General features: G+C 41.6%; 1 protein-coding gene across 1 annotated transcript in view; it reads right to left on the bottom strand.

Annotated features, from left to right (window-relative positions):
- Nucleotides 1-14,488, bottom strand: part of LOC120062042 (sodium-dependent phosphate transport protein 2A-like) — a 36,110-nt gene extending 21,622 nt beyond the window's left edge. Inside the window, exons 1-7 of the mRNA XM_039011847.1 lie at nt 14,422-14,488; nt 7,325-7,405; nt 6,986-7,174; nt 4,918-5,067; nt 4,381-4,524; nt 3,355-3,466; nt 2,300-2,495 (exon numbers count right to left, since the gene is read on the bottom strand). Coding sequence (XP_038867775.1) covers nt 2,300-2,495; nt 3,355-3,466; nt 4,381-4,524; nt 4,918-5,067; nt 6,986-7,174; nt 7,325-7,385 — 852 coding nt within the window. The 5' untranslated portion in view covers nt 7,386-7,405; nt 14,422-14,488. The remainder of the gene's footprint in view (nt 1-2,299; nt 2,496-3,354; nt 3,467-4,380; nt 4,525-4,917; nt 5,068-6,985; nt 7,175-7,324; nt 7,406-14,421) is intronic.
- Between the last annotated feature and the right edge of the window lie 9,083 nt (nt 14,489-23,571).

Here is a 23,571-nt window from a genome sequence, read left to right as displayed (position 1 = left end):
AGTACCTGTATGATGAGTTTAGTGACTGGTTAATACCTGTATGATGAGTTTAGTGACTGATTAATGCCTGTATGATGAGTTTAGTGACTGGTTAATACCTGTATGATGAGTTTAGTGACTGGTTAATACCTGTATGATGAGTTTAGTGACTGGTTAATACCTGTATGATGAGTTTAGTGACTGGTTAATACCTGTATGATGAGTTTAGTGACTGGTTAATACATGTATGATGAGTTTAGTGACTGGTTAATACCTGTATGATGAGTTTAGTGACTGGTTAATACCTGTATGATGAGTTTAGTGACTGGTTAATACCTGTATGATGAGTTTAGTGACTGGTTAATACCTGTATGATGAGTTTAGTGACTGGTTAATACCTGTATGATGAGTTTAGTGACTGGTTAGTACCTGTATGATGAGTTTAGTGACTGGTTAGTACCTGTATGATGAGTTTAGTGACTGGTTAGTACCTGTATGATGAGTTTAGTGACTGGTTAATACCTGTATGATAAGTTTAGTGACTGGTTAATACCTGTATGATGAGTTTAGTGACTGGTTAATACCTGTATGATGAGTTTAGTGACTGGTTAGTACCTGTATGATGAGTTTAGTGACTGGTTAATACCTGTATGATGAGTTTAGTGACTGGTTAATACCTGTATGATGAGTTTAGTGACTGGTTAATACCTGTATGATGAGTTTAGTGACTGGTTAATACCTGTATGATGAGTTTAGTGACTGGTTAGTACCTGTATGATGAGTTTAGTGACTGGTTAGTACCTGTATGATGAGTTTAGTGACTGGTTAGTACCTGTATGATGAGTTTAGTGACTGGTTAATACCTGTATGATAGGTTTAGTGACTGGTTAATACCTGTATGATGAGTTTAGTGACTGGTTAATACCTGTATGATGAGTTTAGTGACTGGTTAGTACCTGTATGATGAGTTTAGTGACTGGTTAATACCTGTATGATGAGTTTAGTGACTGGTTAATACCTGTATGATGAGTTTAGTGACTGGTTAGTACCTGTATGATGAGTTTAGTGACTGGTTAATACCTGTATGATAAGTTTAGTGACTGGTTAATACCTGTATGATGAGTTTAGTGACTGGTTAATACCTGTATGATGAGTTTAGTGACTGGTTAGTACCTGTATGATGAGTTTAGTGACTGGTTAATACCTGTATGATGAGTTTAGTGACTGGTTAATACCTGTATGATGAGTTTAGTGACTGGTTAATACCTGTATGATGAGTTTAGTGACTGGTTAATACCTGTATGATGAGTTTAGTGACTGGTTAGTACCTGTATGATGAGTTTAGTGACTGGTTAGTACCTGTATGATGAGTTTAGTGACTGGTTAGTACCTGTATGATGAGTTTAGTGACTGGTTAATACCTGTATGATAGGTTTAGTGACTGGTTAATACCTGTATGATGAGTTTAGTGACTGGTTAATACCTGTATGATGAGTTTAGTGACTGGTTAGTACCTGTATGATGAGTTTAGTGACTGGTTAGTACCTGTATGATGAGTTTATTGACTGGTTAATACCTGTATGATGAGTTTAGTGACTGATTAATGCCTGTATGATGAGTTTAATGACTGGTTAATACCTGTATGATGAGTTTAGTGACTGGTTAGTACCTGTATGATGAGTTTAGTGACTGGTTAGTACCTGTATGATGAGTTTAGTGACTGGTTAGTACCTGTATGATGAGTTTAGTGACTGGTTAATACCTGTATGATTGGTTTAGTGACTGGTTAATACCTGTATGATGAGTTTAGTGACTGGTTAATACCTGTATGATGAGTTTAGTGACTGGTTAGTACCTGTATGATGAGTTTAGTGACTGGGTAGTACCTGTATGATGAGTTTATTGACTGGTTAATACCTGTATGATGAGTTTAGTGACTGATTAATGCCTGTATGATGAGTTTAATGACTGGTTAATACCTGTATGATGAGTTTAGTGACTGGTTAGTACCTGTATGATGAGTTTAGTGACTGGTTAGTACCTGTATGATGAGTTTAGTGACTGGTTAATACCTGTATGATGAGTTTAGTGACTGATTAATGCCTGTATGATGAGTTTAGTGACTGGTTAATACCTGTATGATGAGTTTAGTGACTGGTTAATACCTGTATGATGAGTTTAGTGACTGGTTAATACCTGTATGATGAGTTTAGTGACTGGTTAATACCTGTATGATGAGTTTAGTGACTGGTTAATACATGTATGATGAGTTTAGTGACTGGTTAATACCTGTATGATGAGTTTAGTGACTGGTTAATACCTGTATGATGAGTTTAGTGACTGGTTCGGTGATGACCTTCAGTAGCTCGGGGGCGTCCTCTCCAGTCTGGATGTTGAAGCTGGTGACCACGATGCGGGCCAGGTAGGTCATCAGCCCTGTAGCCACCTCCATCGGCAGCAGTACCAGCACAGACAGCCAGTTGAAACAGTCATGGATGGTAGCCCCAGCAAACGCCCTGAACACAGAGACAGAACCCAGTTGTGGGTTGGTTAATTGTGTGTTTGATCTCCTCCAATAACTTACCTTTGCGGTGTTATGGGTACTTGTACTGATTACTTTTAATAATATGCCCTTACGCATTACTTGTTTCGTCATGTACTTATGTGACTGAGTTATGTGATTAAGTTAGTTTAGTGAAAGTGTCCATTTCACTTTAAATTGACAATAAAGTGTTTTTAACTTTGAACTCTGAGCAGAAAGGTCCTTGTGATGACATGGGCAAAAGTAATGCAATCTCCGTAGTGCTGGGTGCTTAATAAGTTTAGTGATATGGGGTCAACAGCTTGAGAAATGTCATTGCTGCTGTTGATAGGCTTATGTATGGTTAGATGATGTTATACTGTTAACATGACAGCACATGGACTGGAGAGAAGTACAGTTGTACAGTTGTACTCCTCTCCTCCTCTCCTCTCCTCTCTCCTTTCTCCTCTCCTTTCTCCTCTCCTCTCCCCTCTCCTTTCTCCTCTCCTCTCCTCTCTTCTCTCCTATCCTCCTCTCCTCTCCCCTCTCCTTTCTCCTCTCCTTTCTCCTCTCCTCTCCTCTCTCCTTTCTCCTCTCCTCTCCCCTCTCCTTTCTCCTCTCCTCTCCTCTCTCCTTTCTCCTCTCCTCTCCCCTCTCCTTTCTCCTCTCCTCTCCCCTCTCCTTTCTCCTCTCCTCTCCCCTCTCCTTTATCCTCTCCTCTCCCCTCTCCTTTCTCCTCTCCTCTCCCCTCTCCTTTCTCCTCTCCTCTCCCCTCTCCTTTCTCCTCTCCTCTCCTCTCCTCTTTCCTCTCTCCTTTCCTCTCTTCCATCTCCTCTCCTCCCATCCCCTTGTACCGTTTGAAGTCATTTCTCTCCCCTGCCTGCATCATGGCTACGATGGTGTTGGTGACCGATGTCCCAATGTTGGTCCCCATGATGATAGGAACGGCAGACCGGACCTCCAGCACTGTCAGAAGGAAACAGACAGACAGACAGACAGACAGACAGACAGACAGACAGACAGACAGACAGACAGACAGACAGACAGACAGACAGACAGACAGACAGACAGACAGACAGACAGACAGACAGACAGACAGACAGACAGACAGACAGACAGACAGACAGACAGACAGACAGACAGACAGACAGACAGACAGACAGACAGTTACACAACCTCCCATATTTATGTAATGACTTTGGCTTCTTCTCAGACTGCATAGTGCCATGATTATGGTAATGCTCGGGATTAAATATTATCAAACCTGACCCTTCCTATTTCAAAATGCTTTTAATGGAGGAAAAACTGAAGGTAATTTGCAGGTGAGTGGAGGCATCTCAGTTTTTAACTGAAGAACTGGCTTTATTATTGCTGGGGCCTATTATGCAGATGATGACCCTTTGCGCATTCACACATACATACAGCTCACAGACAGACAGGAGGCACAGGGAAGCTGAGCGGTTGTAATTGCCCATAAATCCCCTGGTGTCCTCTCTGAGATTGGCTGCTTAGACAGAGACAGTCCTGGCATACTGATGTACCATAGCCACTGGTCACATACACACAGTGAATGAGAGGTCTCTGTGGATAACCCCTATTAGCAGCAGACAGCCCACCCCAAGAGACTGTTATACATAACTAAGCACTGACAATGATGAGAGAGCTCCACCACTTTGTTTCAAATTCATAAGCATCTTGTTTTCACTGGTCCCTTTAATCCTATTCACTCAGTTCAGATTTACAAGCCATGTTTTCACCCTCATGCAGATCAACACAAGCCCAAAAACATGTATGCACAAACCCACAAGACGGCACGCACACACACACACGCCTGCACGAACACACACACAAACACAGAATCTCTCTCTCTAAGTACTCACATCCTGAGGAGACGAGGCTGACGATGATGGAGGTGGATGTGGAGGAGCTCTGGACCAATACAGTGACCAGTATCCCCACCACCAGCCCTGCTACTGGGTTAGACAGCACCGCATTGTCTTTGAAGATGTCCCCCGCTACCTTACCTTCAGTCACACACATACAGGATGTACAGCTCTTAACACATCTCCTACATCAGGACAATAGACAGGGTTTCCACCTAGTTCAGAGTTAGAGTAAACACACAGTTTACAGTACCATATCATGAATCAGTTTGTACCAATAGTATCAGTTTAGTTATGTCTAGTTATACAATAGTAATTGTCATCGACTCAACAGGTTTCAACACGTTTCCACAGGTTTCAACAGGTTTCAACAGGTTTTCTCATCATAGTCATCAAAATGCACGAGTCAGTTAATCTGACAAAGCACATCCAGAGAGGACAGGACAGAGTGCAAAACATCCTAATTATAGTGAGAAAGAAAATCCCTCATTACCAAATTAATCTCAGAGGGACAGTTGAGTGTAATCTACTCACCCCCAGCCAGCTGGAACGCTGAACTTAGTGTGTCTAATGAACAGACGAAGAAGAAGAGGAGGAGGAGGAGTAGAGGGATCTTGGAGCAGTTGATGAAGAATTCTCTGACTCTGTTGGGACTGAGCTCCATGTCAGGTTCTGCGGTGGCTGCTGATCAAAACAAAAGAAACAACCAGAGAACGAAAGAACAAGAAAGAAAAAGATGGAAAGAACAAATGCATTATTACAATGTTTCTTCCTGAAGAACAAACGAACATTTGTCCTAGTTTAGAAACAGTATCGCTTTGACAAGACAAGGCAACAACGTAATGACAAAATAAGCAACTTCTCTCCCCATTGTGACCTAATTTTTGTGTGTACAGTACATGTACTGACATGTACTGTACGTATAAGAGATAGATGCACACACACACTCTTAACACACACTCTACACACATCCACACATTATTAATATTTAGTTGTATTGTTTCTTTATTTATTAATTGTGTACATTTGTGACTTTAGTTGTAGTTTTAGATATATACACATTATATACACTCAGTGGCCAGTTTATCACGAAAATGGATTGCTCGTAAAGACAGTGAGTCACGTAGCCGTGGCTTGCTATATAAAGCAGGCAGACAGGCATCGAGGCATTCAGTTACTGTTCGATTGAACATTAGAATGGCCAAACGAGTGACCTAAACGACTTTGAGCATGGTATAATCGTTGGTGCCAGACACGCCAGATCGAGTATCTCAGAAACAGCTGCCCTGCTGGGCTTTTCAGAGGTTGAAGGAGAATGGCAAGAATCGTGCAAGCTAACAGGCAGGCCACAAACAGACAAATAACAGCGCAGTACAACAGTGGTGTGCAGAATGGCATCTCGGAACGCACAACTTGTCACGGATGGGCTATTGCAGCAGACGACCACACCGGGTTCCACTCCTATCAGCTGAAAACAAGCAGAAGCGGCTCCAGTGGGCACGTGATCACCAACACTAGACAATTGAGGAGAGAAAAAACCTATGCCAAGGCACATTGAAGCTGTTCTGGCAGGTCATGGTGGCCAATGCCCTATTAAGACACTTTATGTTGGTGTTTATTTTATTTTTGTAAGGTTCTGTATTTATTTTCTTAGTCAAACTTGTGTTCTGTTTTGTTGTGTTCTTGAACATAGACATGTCTTTCATTTTTGTTCATTGATTTCACCTGTGTTAGTTACTCACCTGGTCTCATCAGCTCCAGATTTAGTTCAGTTCATTCTGTTTGTGCCTTTGTGAGGTATTTTTCATTTTGACTCTACTAAGCCTTTTCCTAGATCGTTTGTGAGAACCTAGTTTTGATTCACCTGCCTGTTTGCCTACCTGTGTATGACCATTGCCTGCCTGTGACCACGACTCCTGCCTTCTGCGAAGGCGAAATTAACACCTGCCACGCTCAGTGCGTGAATCTACACCTTTTTCTCCCTGAGTATTCATGACAATTTTGGCAGTTACCTGTAGCAGCAGGCAACACAGAGAATGGAACAGCTGGAAAGGGGAAACGGCTTGAGTCGTAGAAAATGTAATAAAACATTGCGGATAAAATTCGGAGGATCACTTCACTGAGAGCTTGGCCGTTTCTAAAAGGACAAATTTGTGTGTTTTTGGAGCCTTTGTTCAGTTTTGCCGGGGCCCCCATAATGCACAAGGAGGATGAGGAAGTGATTTGCTGTTTGGGATAAGTTTCTCAAAAACATGTGAAATCACAAAAAAGGTGTCTTGACCCTTCTATAACATAACATTGACATAAATGTGTTTGTAAAAAAAGGAACATTTTCCTTTCATGTTTTAAATGCATGTAAATTGTAAAGTATTTTTGTCTGTAATGTATTATTCACTGTGTTGGACCCCAGGAAGACTAGCTGTCAGCTTTGGTGTGGGCCAATTGGGATCCTAACAAAATAAAATAAAAAATGACTTACTAATAGGTTATCACAATGACTCTCCTTCACATTCACTACACAGTATCTCCTCTTGTAGGAGTGTTGATGTAAATATAGTATAATGCAGGGGTAAAATGTGTCTGAAACTTCAGAGTGCTGTACCTTGCTCTTTGGGGGGACTGTTCCCTTCCCTTTGTTTGGGGGAGGAGGTGGGTGAGGTTGGTTCATCCTCCTGGCTGTACCCCTCCAAGCTGCTGATGAGGTCCAGAGTGGACCCAAGGCCCGACTCCCTGTCCTCCTCCAGGAGATGTTTGGGACGCAGGGAAGCAGGAGTGCCATGGGTCCGTCCCCCTAAAACCACAGTTTATATTTCACTGAATTCAAACAATTAATTCTGAATTTGAGGTTGAAGATAAAGTCAGAGTTGTATTTATTGACAAAGTGCCTTGAATTCTCTGGGCACACTTTTTGATATGATAAAATATCACTCTTGGAATTTACCGTTGTAGTTGATCATAGGTTCCACGCTGGATGAAATTATTGTGATTAGACGAGAGGACATGATGACTTCACTGTATAGGGCTGTAGAGAAATAGTATTATATTATATTTGACCATTTTAAATAAATGAAAATGAAACACCCAGCAACAAAAATACACAGTACCAGTCAAAAGTTTGGACACACCTACTCATTCAAGGGTTTTTCTTTATTTTTACTATTTTATACATTGTTGAACAATAGTGAAGACATATGAAAAAACACATATGGAATCATGTAGTAACCAAAAAAGTGTTAAACAAATCAAAATATATTTTATAGTTGAGATTCTTCAAAGTAGCAACCCTTTGCATTGATGACAGCTTTGCACAGTCTTGGCATTCTCTCAACCAGCTTCACCTGGAAGGCTTTACCAACAGTCTTGAAGGAGTTTCCACATTTGCTGAGCACTTGTTGGCTGCTTTTCCTTCACTCTGTGGTCAAACTCATCTCAAATCATCTCAATTGGGTTGAGATTGGGTGATTGTGAAGGCCAGGACATCTGTTGCAGCACCCCATCACTCTCCTTCTTGGTCAAATAGCCTTTACACAGCCTGGAGGTGTATTGAGTCATTGTCCTGTTGAAAAACAAATGATAGTCCCACTAAGCGCAAACCAGATGGGATGGCATATCGCTGCAGAATGCTGTGGTAGCCATGTTGGTTAAGTGTGCCTTGAATTCTAAATAAATCACTGGCAGTGTCACCAGCAAAGCACCCCCACACCATCACACCTCTTCCTCCATGCTTCACGGTTGGAACCACACATGCAGAGATATCCGTTCACCTACTCTGCATATCATAAAGACACGGCGGTTGGAACCAAAAATCTCACATTTGGACTCATCACACCAAAGACATATTTCCACCAGTCTCATGTCCGTTGCTCGTGTTTCTTGGCCCAAGCAAGTCTCTTCTTATTATTTGTGTCCTTTAATAGTGGTTTCTTTGCAGCAATTCGACCATGAAGGCCTGATTCACACAGTCTCCTCTGAACAGTTGAGGTTGAGATGTGTCTGTTACTTGAACTCGGTGAAGCATTTATTTGTGCTGCAATTTCTGAGGCATGTAACTCTCATGAACATATCCTCTGCCTCAAAGGTAACTCTGGGTAGTCCTTTCAAGTCCTTTCGAGTCTTAAAGTAATGATGGACTGTCGTTTCTCTTTGCTTATTTGAGCTGTTCTTGCCATAATATGGACTTGGTCTTTTGCCAAATCGGGCTATCTCCTGTATACAACCCCTACCTTGTCACAACACAACTGATTGGCTCAAACACATTAAGAAGGAAAGAAATCCCACAACTTAACTTTTAACAAGGCACACCTGCATGCCAGGTGACTACCTCATGAAGCTGGTTGAAAGATTACTAAGAGTGTGCAAAGCTGTCACCAAGGCAAAGGGTGGCTACTTTGGAGAATCTAACATTTAAAATACATTTTGATTTATTTAACAGTTTTTTGGTTATTACATGATTCCATATGTGACATTTTATAGTTTTGATGTCTTCACTGCTATTCTACAATGTAGAAAATAGTAAAAATTAAGAAACCCCTGGAATGAGTAGGTATGTCTAAACTTTTGACTGGTACTGTATACCAACAACTGTCTATAGCCATTGTGGTCCTCTTTTGTAGGCAAGGGTAGCACGGCAAAAATAATTGACATGGGCGCTATTTGCCATACATTCAATTTGAACTCAAGATGGGAGCAGTTTAAAACTTCTTAAGACTAGGGGGCGACATTTTCACTTTTGGATGAATTGGTGCCCAAATTAAACGGCCTCGTACTCTGTCCTAGATCATATGATATGCATAGTATTATTACTATTGGATAGAAAACACTCTGAAGTTTCTAAAACTGTTTGAATTATATCTGTGAGTAAAACAGAACTCATATGGCAGGCAAACTTCAAAACAGGAAGTGAAAATTCTGAAATGGGTCACTGTGAAAGGCATCGCCTATTCAATTGCCTTATATTTATGGATCTGTATTCACTTCATACGCCTTCCACTAGATGTCAACAGGCAGTAGAACGTGGAATGAAGCGTTTAGCCTGATGTGGGACCGAATGAGAGCCTTTGGAGTGACAGGTCAGGCATATTGCCAGTTCTTGGTCACGCACATTGGGAATGTCATGTCCTTGTCTGCAATGCGTTAGATAGACATGAAGAAATGCTCCGTCTGGGACGTTATTGGATATATATGAGAAAAACATCCTGAAGATTGATTCTCAACTGAGTTTGACCAGTTTATTTGATTTGTAATATCACTTTTTGAAGTTTTCGTTCATTAGCGTAAAGTTCTATGGACACGTGAACTACACATGCTAGCCAAAGTTGCTGATTCGACAGAAGTAATGGACATTATAAAACAAAAAAACGATTTATTGTGGAACTAGGATTCCTGGCACTGCATTCTGATGAAAGATCATTAAAGGTAAGGGAATATTTATGATGTAATTTCGTATTTCTGTTGACTCCAACATGGAGGAGAATGGCTGAGCGCTGTCTCAGATTATTGCATGCTGTGCTTTTTACTAAAGTTATTTTTTAAATCTAACATAGCGGTTGCATTAAGAACCAGTGTATCTTTAATTATATGTTAAACATGTATCTTTCATCAAAGTTTATGATGAGTATTTCTGTATTTCACATGGCTATCTGTAATTACTTTTGCTATTTTTGAGCCATTTCTGAACATGGCGCCAATGTAAAACCACGATTTGTGGCTATAAATATGCACATAATCGAACAAAACATAAATGTATTGTATAACATGATGTCATATGACTGTCATCTGATGAAGTTGTTCAAAGGTTAGTGATTAATTTTATCTCTATTTGTGGGTTTTGTGAAAGCTACCTTTGCTGTGAAAAAATGGCGGTGTGTTTTTGGATATTGTGGTGAGCTAACATAAATATATGTTGTGTTTTCGCTGTAAAACATTTTAAAAAATTGGACATGTTGGCTGGATTCACAAGATGTTTTTCTTTAATTATATGTACAACATGTATTTTTCATCAAAGTTTTATGATGAGTATTTCTGTATTTCACGTTGCTCTCTGTAATTATTCTGGCTATTTTGGAGCCATTCTGAACATGGCGCCAATGTAAAACCACGATTTGTGGCTATAAATATGCACATAATCGAACAAAACATAAATGTATTGTATAACATGATGTCATATGACTGTCATCTGATGAAGTTGTTCAAAGGTTAGTGATTAATTTTATCTCTATTTGTGGGTTTTGTGAAAGCTATCTTTGCTGTGAAAAAATGGCTGTGTTTTTTGGGATATGGTGGTGAGCTAACATAAATATATGTTGTGTTTTTGCTGTAAAACATTTTAAAAATCGGACATGTTGGCTGGATTCACAAGATGTTTATCTTTCATTTGCTGTATTGGACTTATGATTTCATCAAATTATATTATATTATATCCCTGTGGCGCTAGGCTAGGCTATGCTAGTCAGCGTTTCTGATGACAGTTATCCCGGATCCGGGATGGGTGGTCCAGAGAGGTTTTAATAAAGAAACAAAAAGGCCAACCCTCTGTAAGTCCTTCATTTATTGTGAATATGCCAATTCTAGTCACGAGCTATAAGATGAAAAAAGTCAACACTAGCTTTAATTCCAAGGTTGAGACTGCAATACCTACATATCAGATAGACATGGAACAGGGACAAACACTGCCCTTACCTTTCGTAACCCTCTCTGCTTTCACTGTGTTCATCCTTTCACCAGCTAGCTAAAGAGAAGGTGCGATAGCAGCCAATTAAATGTGAACAAAGGCAGGCTACATTGTATTAACTGACAGCAGTCCTTGATGTAAAGGGTCAACAGTCCTCTGCTCTCTGGCAGTACTCAGATAAACTTGTCTTGTAGACATCATCCCTACCAGTAAAGGCCTTGTTAGATGAAGATAACACCTCTGTTCTCAGAAACATCACTCTCCTCAGAAACATCACTCTCCTCAGAAACATCACTCTCCTCAGAAACATCTCTGTCCTCAGAAACATCTCTGTCCTCAGAAACATCTCTGTCCTCAGAAACATCTCTGTCCTCAGAAACATCTCTGTCCTCAGAAACATCTCTGTCCTCAGAAACATCACTCTCCTCAGAAACATATCTGTCCTCAGAAACATCACTCTCCTCAGAAACATCACTCTCCTCAGAAACATCTCTGTCCTCAGAAACATCTCTGTCCTCAGAAACATCTCTGTCCTCAGAAACATCTCTGTCCTCAGAAACATCTCTGTCCTCAGAAACATCTCTCTCCTCAGAAACATCTCTGTCCTCAGAAACATCTCTGTCCTCAGAAACATCACTCTCCTCAGAAACATCTCTGTCCTCAGAAACATCTCTGTCCTCAGAAACATCTCTGTCCTCAGAAACATCTCTGTCCTCAGAAACATATCTGTTCTCAGAAACATCACTCTCCTCAGAAACATCTCTGTCCTCAGAAACATATCTGTTCTCAGAAACATCACTCTCCTCAGAAACATCTCTGTCCTCAGAAACATATCTGTTCTCAGAAACATCACTCTCCTCAGAAACATCTCTGTCCTCAGAAACATCTCTGTCCTCAGAAACATCTCTGTCCTCAGAAACATCTCTGTCCTCAGAAACATCTCTGTCCTCAGAAACATCTCTGTCCTCAGAAACATCACTCTCCTCAGAAACATATCTGTCCTCAGAAACATCACTCTCCTCAGAAACATCACTCTCCTCAGAAACATCTCTGTCCTCAGAAACATCTCTGTCCTCAGAAACATCTCTGTCCTCAGAAACATCACTCTCCTCAGAAACATCTCTGTCCTCAGAAACATCTCTGTCCTCAGAAACATCTCTGTCCTCAGAAACATCACTCTCCTCAGAAACATCTCTGTCCTCAGAAACATCTCTGTCCTCAGAAACATCTCTGTCCTCAGAAACATCTCTGTCCTCAGAAACATCTCTGTCCTCAGAAACATATCTGTTCTCAGAAACATCACTCTCCTCAGAAACATCTCTGTCCTCAGAAACATATCTGTTCTCAGAAACATCACTCTCCTCAGAAACATCTCTGTCCTCAGAAACATATCTGTTCTCAGAAACATCACTCTCCTCAGAAACATCTCTGTCCTCAGAAACATCTCTGTCCTCAGAAACATCTCTGTCCTCAGAAACATCACTCTCCTCAGAAACATCTCTGTTCTCAGAAACATCTCTGTCCTCAGAAACATCTCTGTCCTCAGAAACATCTCTGTCCTCAGAAACATCTCTGTCCTCAGAAACATCTCTGTCCTCAGAAACATCACTCTCCTCAGAAACATCTCTGTTCTTAGAAACATCACTCCTCAGAAACATCTCTTTCCTAAGTTTCCCCTCTAAATTTCCTGTGCTTACGGTCGTCAGACTGCCGGCCGACACTTTCTACGGAAATCAGACTCCCTTCCTTCAAAGTTGTCTTGTTCTCTCTGTAGGGGAAAGCTTTTTTCATGTCTAAACTGTCGCTTAGAGGTTTTCAGATCGGGGACACCTGCGGAGTTGTTACCTCTAATGTGTTCTTAAAAGCCTAGAACCTTTTCTGTGACTGTGAGTTGAGTAATTATTTTAGAGTGACGGTAGCACTCAGATGTTCTGTGCCATCTTGCTGGTTGAGCTGTGTGAGGAATCCAGGCACCAACAGAGTTACAGCAGGCTAATATATACATCTACAGAAAGAAGTGAGTGCAACTCTGAATTCCTTTATGTGAGTGTGAGTGTGTGCGTCTGTGATCGTGTGCGCGTGTTTGCGCGTCTGCGGGTGTGTGTGTCCGTGTGTGCCTTCTAATTCTACCTACATGATGTACCTCTCCAAGATGAGAATTATTTTGTGGTTTGTATTCATTGTAAATAATGATGAGTGAGAAAGTTACAGACGGTCAAAGATAATACCCCCAAGACATGCTAACCTCCCCTGTTATTGGTAATGGTGAGAGATTAGCATGTCTTGGCATGCACATTATTGTAGAAGTGTTTCAAAACATATGATATTGTTATTTATGTTAAAAGTTACTCCAAAATGACAATACATTATTTATCATTCATTTCTATTCGGCAAAGAATCTTCTGAAACACAACCAAATCAAACTGCAAATGCATCCAACAAGTTTGCAAAGTCACAAGCTTGATGTAGTCATTTTGTGCTAGGAATATGGGTGTGTATATGCGTGCGCGTGTGTGCACGTGTGTAAGTGCGTGTGAGTATGTGCGATTGACTTCTAATTCTATCTACAACGGTGTACCTCTACAAAATGCGAAATATTGTGAGGGTTTCTTGAAGCACAGCAAATCCCTTGAATCAATTATTAATAGGATATAATTAAGCAAGCATCATGATGGATGGGAGCTCTCCAAAGACAAAGCAATATGTATTCATTGGAATGGAGTTATGCATTTACATTTGTCATTCAAAATTGAATCATTTATGCATCTCATGTAATGTCTTTTGTATAAAGGTTGAACAGCTTCGAAACACTGGGGTTGCATACATGGTAAAGTAATTTGATGATCATTATCCTTAGTTTGTAGACTTACCTTTGGGCTTATCATAAAATTATACTATCACATCACTACATAGACCTTATAAAGTAGATCTCACATCACTACATAGACCTTATAAAGTAGATCTCACATCACTACATAGACCTTATAAAGTAGATCTCACATCACTACATAGACCTTATAAAGTAGATCTCACATCACTACATAGACCTTATAAAGTAGATCTAGATCTTGTAAATTAGATCTCACATCACTACATAGATCTTATAAAGTAGATCTCACATCATTACATAGACCTTATAAAGTAGATCTCACATCACTACATAGACCTTATAAAGTAGATCTAGATCTTATAAATTAGATCTCACATCGCTACATAGATCTTATAAATTAGATCTCACATCGCTACATAGATCTTATAAAGTAGGTCTCACATCACTACACAGATCTTATAAAGTAGATTTTACATCACTACATAGATCTTATAAAGTAGATTTTATATCACTACATATATCTTATAGTAGATCTCACCTTGGTTTGTCCCTTAGCTTAATGTTCCTTTGATGAAGTGTGTCACCTAAAGTCACTCCCAAAGAAGAGACTCTTCATGAGGAAAATGAAGAACCAGTCGTATTATATACCAGCTGACTGAGTTTAACGTTTAAAAAGGGACACCACATGTCTTACTGATTAACTGGTCACATCATTGGGCCTCACACCATTAATCAATAACACCAATTGAGAACATTAATATCACATCACAAACTGAGGTATGCAGGATAGTGGCTGTTATGTTGTACCATTTTAGTTTATGTCATGGTTGAGCTGAGGTGGTTGTTCAATGGGGCATAATTTAATATAGACCCTCTGAGTGTAGATTAGAAACTGCATGGGAGGAGGATTTTTTCTATTTAATTAATAACTCAAATTATGTGCTTCTAAAAGCAGGGTAAATCTGACACCTAGTGGTGAGAGTGGAATATTCTAAAAGTTCTTCATTACGGACTGTCCGGTAATTCAAGGTGAGGTTTTCTCCACATTATGAATCTAGGATGCTTATTATGTATTTCTCATCAAACAGCACTGGTGACCTGAGAAGACTCTGTAGAATGAATGCTTTAATGGAATAAGATGTCTTACTGAAGATCTTCTGAACACACAGCAAGCGAGCGAGAGAGAAACGGAGAACATTCAGGGCCTCCCGTAAGTTCCCCGGGGTAAAGGCCTCCAGAGAGAGGGAGTTGTCGGATGTTAATTATTACTCTGTTCACAGAACTTTCATATCAGCAGTATTTTCACCCAGATCTTCTGAACCCAGGCCAGTAATAACCCCTGACAAACAAGAGAGAAACGGATTCAGTGTCTCCATTCCTCCTCAGGGGAGATGGGAAGGTCCCCCATGGAAGATACAGGAACATGATATTTGTAGGTCTTCAGCTGGTATTGAAAAGAGATTAAGATGTCGGTTAGCAGGTGGGAGAGAAATCCTGGATTTTAGCATCACACACAAACCCGTGATAGAGGCAGTCTGGCACAGGTCCAGGATCACCAGGTAAATCCTGGGTAATGTTGCTAATTCAGGCCAACTGTGCCAGGGCCAGGGCATTGTCTCTGCTGCCCAGCGTGGCACGGGGAGAAACAACACAGAGCACTAATGGGCCAGCCATAACACATGCCAGCCAAACTACTGCTACCTTCAAACATGCCAGTGTAACACTGAAAACAGTACCAAGAGAACAGTGAAACATGCCAATTGACATTGCAACAACTTAAGGTAAAATGAAAACATGACAACTTGATTAAAATGAAGGATGCGTCATATACTGTACACCTAGTGTGGAGGTACAGAAATGACCCATGTTGTGGAAGTACATTGGAGTCTGTCATAGTTGAAGTGTACCTATGATGAAAATGACAGGCCTCTCTCATCTTTTTAAGTGGGAGAACTTGCACAATTGGTGGCTGACTAAATATTTTTTTTCCCCACTGTAAATGAATGGTAAATACTGTAGTGTCATTTTGGAGTCACTTTTATTGTAAATAAGAATGTTTCTAAACACTTCTACATTAATGTGCATGCGACCATGATTTTGGATAATCCTGAATTAACCATGAATAATAATGCATGAGCAAGTTAGAGCGTCAAAGATCATACCCAAGACATGCTAACCTCCCCTGTTATTGGTAAAAGGTACTCCAAAATGATAACATTATTTACCATTGATTTATATGGGGGAAAAAACTCAGAAATAACCTGCAAATGCATCCAACAAGTTTGTCAAGTCACAAACTTGATGTTGTCATTGCATGCAAGGAATATGGGAACAAATACTCAACTTTGGACTACTTTTTTTATGAGAATGTTTAAGGGTGTCAATTTTGACACCTACCTTTGAAAAAATATATTTTTAAATAAAATCCCTTTCTCTGAGCAATTGTATTGGTACTCTTTCCATGAGAGACTGACTTGGTGAAATTAGTCTGAAAAGGGGATAATCCGTCATACTGGTGACCTTGCAATCACTGGAAAATAAACTGTATGAGCTCCGTTCGAGACTATCCTACCAATGGGACATTAAAAACTGTAATATCTTATGTTTCACTGAGTTGTGGCTGAACGATGACATGGATAATATACACAGTTGGCTGGGTCTTCCGTGCGTCGGCAACACAGAACAGCTACATCCGGTAAGACAAGGGGTGGTGGTCTGTGTCAATTTGTCAACAACAGCTGGTGCGTGATCTCTAATATTAAGGAAGTCTCGAGGTTTTGCTCACCTGAGGTAGAGTACCAAATGATAAGCTGCAGACCATACTATTTACCAAGAGAGTTGAACTATATTTTCTGTAGCTCTCCATTTACCACCATAAACCAATTCAGGCACTAAGACCACACTCAACAAGCTGTAAAAGGTCGTAAGCAAACAAGAGAATGCTCACCCAGAAGCAGCATTACAAAGTGAAACCCAGACGCGAGCTGCCCAGTGAGCCTACGGAAGCCTACCAGAGGAGGTAAATGCCTTCTATGCTTGCTTCGAGGCAAGCAACACTGAACCATGCATGAGAGCACTAGCTGTTCTGGACAACTGTGTGATCATGCTCTCTATGTCCGATGTGCGTAAGAACTTTAACATTCACAAGGCCAGAGGGTCAGATGGATTACCAGGACGCGTACTCAAAGCATGTGCTGACCAACTGACGAGTGTCTTGACTGACATTTTCAACCGCTCCCTGACCGAGTCTATAATACCTACATGTCTCAAGCAGACCACCACAGTCCCTGTGCCCAAGAACTCCAAAGTAACCTGCCTAAATGACTACCGCCCCCGTAGCACTCACGTCTGTAGCCATGAAGTGCTTTGAAAAGGCTGGTCATGGCTCACATCAACACCATCCTCCCAGAAACCCACTACAATTTGCATACCTCCCAAACAGATCCACAGATGACCCAATCTCCATTGCACTCCACACTGCCCTTTCCCACGTGGACAAGAGGAACACGTATTGTGAGAATGATGTTTGTTGACTACAGTGCAGCTTTCAACACCATAGTGCCCTCAAAGTGCAGCACTAAGCTAAGGACCTTGGGACTAAACATCTCCCTCTGCAACTGGATCCTGGACTTCCTGATGGGCCGCCCACAGGTGGTGAGGGTGGGCAACAACACATCCGCCACGCTGATGCACCATTGATAGCATCCTGGCTGGTTGCATCACCGCTTGGTATGGCAACTGTTCGGCATCTGACCACAAGGCGTTACAGTGGGTAGTGCGTACAGCCCAGTACATCACTGGGGCCAAGCTTCCTGCCATCCAGGACCTCTATACCAGGCGATGTCAGAGGAATGCCCTAAAAATTGTCAAAGACTCCAGCCACCTTAGTCAAAGACATTCTCTCTTCTACTGCACGGCCAGCGGTACTGGATTGCCAACTATATGTCCAAAAGGCTCCTTAACAGCTTCTACCCCCAAGCCATTAGACTGCTAAACAGTTAATCAAATGGCTAACCAGACTATTTGCATTGACCCCCTTTTTACACTGCTGCTACTACTCGCTGTTAATTATCTACGCAGTCACTTTACCCCTACCTACATATTACCTTGACTAACCTGTACTTATGTACAGGGGCTTCTGGTACTTAAGGGATCATAGCTTTCACCTGGATTCAAATCCATTTGTCACATACAACAGGTGCAGACCTTACAGTGAAATGCTTACTTACAAGCCCTTAACCAACAATGCTTTATTTTTTTATAAAGAAAATAGATTTTAATTAACTGCAGTAAGAAAAGTAACAACAAAATGAGGCTATGTACAGGGGCTACTCAGTTGTGTTACTTTTCTTACTGCAGGTATTTATTGATTTTATATTTTCTTTTTCAAAAAATCTGCAATGTTGGTTAAGGGCTTGTAAGTAAGCGTTTCACTGTAAGGTCTGCTGCACCTGTTGTATTCGACGCATGTGACAAATAAAATTGGATTTGAATCCAGGTGAAAGCTATGATCCTTTATTGATGTCACTTGTTAAATCCACTTCAAATTAGTTTAGACGAAGGGGTGGAAACAGGTTAATTTATTTTCTTTAGCTTTGAGACAATTGCAACATGGATTGTGTGTGTGTGTTCCATTCAAAGGGTGAATGGGCAAGACAAAACATGTAGGCGTCTTTGAACTCGGTATGGTAGTAGGCATCAGGCGCACCGGTTTGCATTAAGAATTGCAACACTGCTGGGTTTTTCCACACTCAATTTGCCAACACAACTGTGGGAAGCAATGGAGTCAACATGGGCCAGCATCCTTGTGGAACGCTTTCGAGACCTTGTAGAGTCCATGCTCCAGCTGTTCTGAGGGCAAGTGTAGTCATTATTACTAATCTTTATCAAGGGCGTTAATTTCAGACCCCACTGTACGTACACAAACACAGCGCTGAGCCTAATGAATCACACTTTTCCCCAGCCCAACTTGGTTCACAAGGAGAGGGACAATGTTGACGAACACTTTTTCTTGCTTAACTCAGAAAATGTCATAGTTCCTACTTAAAACATTTAATTGTTGATGTGATTATATCTTCAGTATTTTGATCAGGTCTAAGGGAAGAGACGGGACCACTCAACGGGATTGCTTTATTGTGAAGAATACACATTCAGTTTGGTAGATACAGAACCATTATGGGTATCCCTGTCGCATGTGTGTTTCTCTAATTACTCACCAACTCAGTGTTTGCTTTAAAGTAAATGTGGAAAGGCAAGTGACTAAGCATGCATGCATGTATGTATAAATAATGAGCAGATGGAAGGCTCATGGCCCGATATTCCTGCAGGGCCAAGCAGTCGTCCTCTACAGAGGCGCTGAAGTGACGTCTCAGAACCTTCTGGGCACTCCTAAAATGGGCACACAGTTTGGGACATCACGGAATAAAGTACCACACACTTAATTCATCTTGAATTAGTGACTATTGATTCTGGTAATGCTGTTAGTAAATATAAGGATTCCAAACCACACACCTTGACTTTGTCCAGGTCCGGCCCACCTGGAAGGGATCTCTGTGGAAAAATAGAGAATAGGCTAGAGATGTGTCAGGGAGAAGGAGGGAGGGTGGAGGCAGGATGGGAGGTTGCTCACCCCCTTGGTGGGCTGGATCTCGTCACTGGATATGGACCGGTTCTTCAACTGTTTCTGGGGGGGGGGACTGGCTAGACGGATCATAAAACAGGGAGTGGCTCAAATCAGAATCACACCAGTCAATAAAGCCTGGAGGCAACAGTACAGCCAAGTGCTGAATGAAACAGGATTTCTGTGGCATGTTCAAATGCCAGCCAGGAGTTACGATGATACAGCTGGAACTCACTTCTTTGATCTTCTGCTCCATGGCCGTTAGGTTCATAATTATAACAAATCTAGAGTTGGCTGTACACAAATGATTTAACTCCTGTGGCCAATCTGAGGAGGATAAGAGGATTAGCTCGTTAGTTCATATATGTCAAAGTCCACCAAGTGGCAACACTCCCCAAGGGAGAGTATTCAAATCAAATGGTATTTGGTCACAGGCACCAACCTTGCAGCGAAATGCTTACTCACAAGCCTTACACCAACAAGGCAATTAAGAAAAATAAGTTAAACATTTATCATCAAGAGAGCTGGTACTCGCTTCACTGAAAAAAAGAAGAGCAGCAGTAAAATAACAGTAGCGAGTCTATATACAGGGGGTACCAGTACAGAGTCAATGTGCGGGGGCACAGGTTAGTCAAGGTAATATATGTACATGTAGGTAGAGTTAACCTGACTATGCATAGATAACAAAACAGGGAGTAGCAGCAGCGTAAAGGAGGGTGGGGACATTGGAAATAGTCTGGGTAGCCATTTGATTAGATATTCACTTGTGGCTTTAAGCTGTTTAGAAGCCTCTTGTAGGTAGACTTGGAACTCTAGTACTGCTTGCCATGTGGTAGCAGAGAGAACAGTCTGACTAGGGTGGCTGGAGTCTTTGACCAGTTTTAGGGCCTTCCTGACACCGCCTGGTATATAGGTCCTGGATGCCAGGAAGCTTGACCTCGGCGATGTACTGGGCAGTACGCACTACCCGCTGTAGTGCCTTGCGGTCAGATGCCGAGCAGTTGCCATACCAGGCAGTGATGCAACCAGTCAGGATGCTCTCGATGGTGCAGCTTTGAGGATCTGAGGACCCATGCCAAATCTTTTCAGTCTCTTGAGGGGAATAGGCTTTGTCATGCAGTCTTCACAACTGTCTTTGGGCCATGATAGTTTATTGGTGATGTGAACACCAAGGAACTTGAAGCTTCCAACCTGCTCCACTACAGCCCTGTCGATGAGAATGGGGGCATGCTCGGTCCTCCTTTTCCTGTAGTCCACAATCATCTTTGTCTCGATCACGCTGAGGGAGAGGTTGTTATCCTGGCACCACTCCTCCCTATAGGAGGCCAGAGTCTAGGCCTGCGAATGGTGTCTTTCAATCATGCTGTGGTAGCGTGACAAGCGATTGAGCCTGCGTAGGTGAGGGTACCCTGTGGATGAGGAGGGTTTATAATCCAACTTCCTGCAGGCTTCAGCCCTGTCTCCAACCATCTCATTAACTATGGATGACAGGTGGTATAAATTGACATTACCATGATGTGATTGTGGCTAATATTTGACCACAGGTACCATTCCATTTCCATGAAGCATCTAACCATTCATCTGGTCAACAACAAAAAAGTATACCTAGCCCAGCGATAGATTAACACTTTTTTCAAAGAGCTGACCCCCAACACCAGCTTGAACTGTTAGTATACCCTTACAAACACAGGGGCCACAATTCACACAAAACATTGATTCACACCACAGTTGATGCCTCATTACTCTTAAAAGGAGCAATGTATAGCAACATCATACACTGAATGTATAGTACATGATATTGCAACATTGTATTGAATGGATAATGCATCATACTGTAACATTGTATTTCAACAAAGAGTTACTGGCATGAGCATCTCTCCCTCAGCAGGTGGATGGAGTGTTATGGTAGTCTGTCAGTCTGAGGCAATTGAGCTAGATGTTGATTTCAGGCCTGACTGGACTCTTTCCTCCATTCCAGAATCCCTTGTTTTGTATAGCACTTCTACAACAAGGACCTGTAGAATAAAGTTGCACTGACTCAGAAAACACTGCCTATCGATTAGTCCACATGACTGACTCAATAACAGCCAAGGTGACAGATCCAAATAGGACACTTAGATGTGTTTACTATCCACACAGCATCATTGGCACACAAACACAGCAAGAGGAATGTCCCCTTAGACTTCAGTAAGGTTGGCAAAAAACACCCTGGCTGCAACTCAAGTCTCTTCCCCCCCCATCCCAGTTTCATCCCTCCACCATGAGACAGAAAAGGGTAGCTAGGTTTCCATCCAATTGGCGACAGATTCATGCAAATATTCTAAAATCTGCTGCATTTTCCCAGGGGGTAGCTGTAACGTACCATAGAAAATGTTTTCATTTGTGGATTTCCATCAAATTTATGAAATGTTACGAATTCTAAAGTTAGCTAGGTAGCTAACATTCCTTAGGTGGATAACATTAGCTAGGCTAGAGATTAGGGGGTTAAGGTCAGGGTTAGCTAACATGCAAAGTTGCAAAGTTGCTAATTAACTAAAATGCTAAAGATGTCCATGAAATTCAAACACGCGTTATAAGCCCGATCATCCTACTTCCACAATTAAGTAACCTTCTGTTTTTTGTAACCACACCAAAATGTATAATATTCTAATTTGAGCATCTTGGATTTACATTTACTACGTTAAGTTTAGTCTGAGACCAGGCTGACCGATGGCCTTTCTAGCAAAATGATTTAAAATAAAATCAGTACGTGATGACGTAGCACACACATTTACTTCTGCCACTTAGGTTTTCATGTACCGAATAAAAATCAAAAGTTCAATGTGTTTCTATTATATTTGACTCTACCGATAGTGGTGACAATAAAAGACAATTTATGCTTGATCCAAAAATGTGGTCTGGGCCTTCGTATGGAAGGGGTGACAATTGCGGAGCCTCTGGAGGAATGCAGAGGCCAAAATGAGCAGCATCGTGTGCCTCCGAAATTTTGTGACAATGCTGAGGGCTCCTTAACGATAGGTGGGAGGGGGGGGTCCTGTATAAACAAACTCACTTCCTTGGCAACAGCTCTGCTCAAAAGCTCTGCTCAGCAAAGCACAAGTAGTATGAATGCCCTGACTTCTGCAGAGGCTGTATCACCGTAACTGCAGATGCTGGATTGACCATGCGGCACCTGCCCGCACAGCATCTGTTGGCTCAAGTCTGTGCCAAGGCCAGAGTAGGCACATTTGCTATTTAAACACAACAGTTACAGCCGCTGCATGGTCAAATCTACAGTCCGCATTCACCACCTGCTGTTCTGAGTGAAGACATCATTAATCTGCAGTTCTGAGTGATGACAACCTGCCATCCACTCTTACACAGATATGACCTGATATTTACCTCAGTATTGAGTGCACTTATTCCCACAACCACTGAAATAATCATATGGTCTTTTCAAACTCAGTTGACCCCCCCCCCCAAAAAAAGGACATTTAACACCCCTCCTCCACAAAGTAGTGACCTGTCAGAGGCACATTATCACTTGAGACAACCTATTGGGTGTAATTTAGCTACAGCAGCAGAGTATTAGAGTGGGTAGAAAACCCCACAGTTCTGTCACTCAGGTGGTTCCAAACACCTATTAGGCATTTCCCCAATGTCAGTCAATTCATACCTAATAAATAAACTGACAAGCAGAAACGTGGAGGGCCGAGTGTCACCACCTAGCTAGCATCTGTGCTGGTGACAATTCTATCAGAGATGTGGGAATTGGAGATTCACAATTACAGCCTACGAACACAAACGAAGTCATGAGAATCACAACCACCCCACTGATTCCAAGGACGTGTCCTACACAGTACATGATCACTGTCCATCAGCTTTACTACACTCAGTTATATACACCCTTTCTACGGATCCTGAAACAGTTAACAATACTGCCTCACTCTCCCTGGCATGGAGTCACAGCTCAGCCATAAACGGCTCACCTGATCCTGAAATCAGTTCCTTAGGTCGCCCCAATCGCCCTCATTTCAGTGTTACCATAGAACAGTCTCCATCCCCCACTGGCCAAGCACACGTCCTGCC

Source organism: Salvelinus namaycush, chromosome 17 (assembly GCF_016432855.1).
Source record: "Salvelinus namaycush isolate Seneca chromosome 17, SaNama_1.0, whole genome shotgun sequence".
Taxonomy (NCBI): domain Eukaryota; kingdom Metazoa; phylum Chordata; class Actinopteri; order Salmoniformes; family Salmonidae; genus Salvelinus; species Salvelinus namaycush.
Note: the sequence above shows the minus strand (reverse complement) of the source record. Positions and strands in the feature narration are given on the sequence as shown.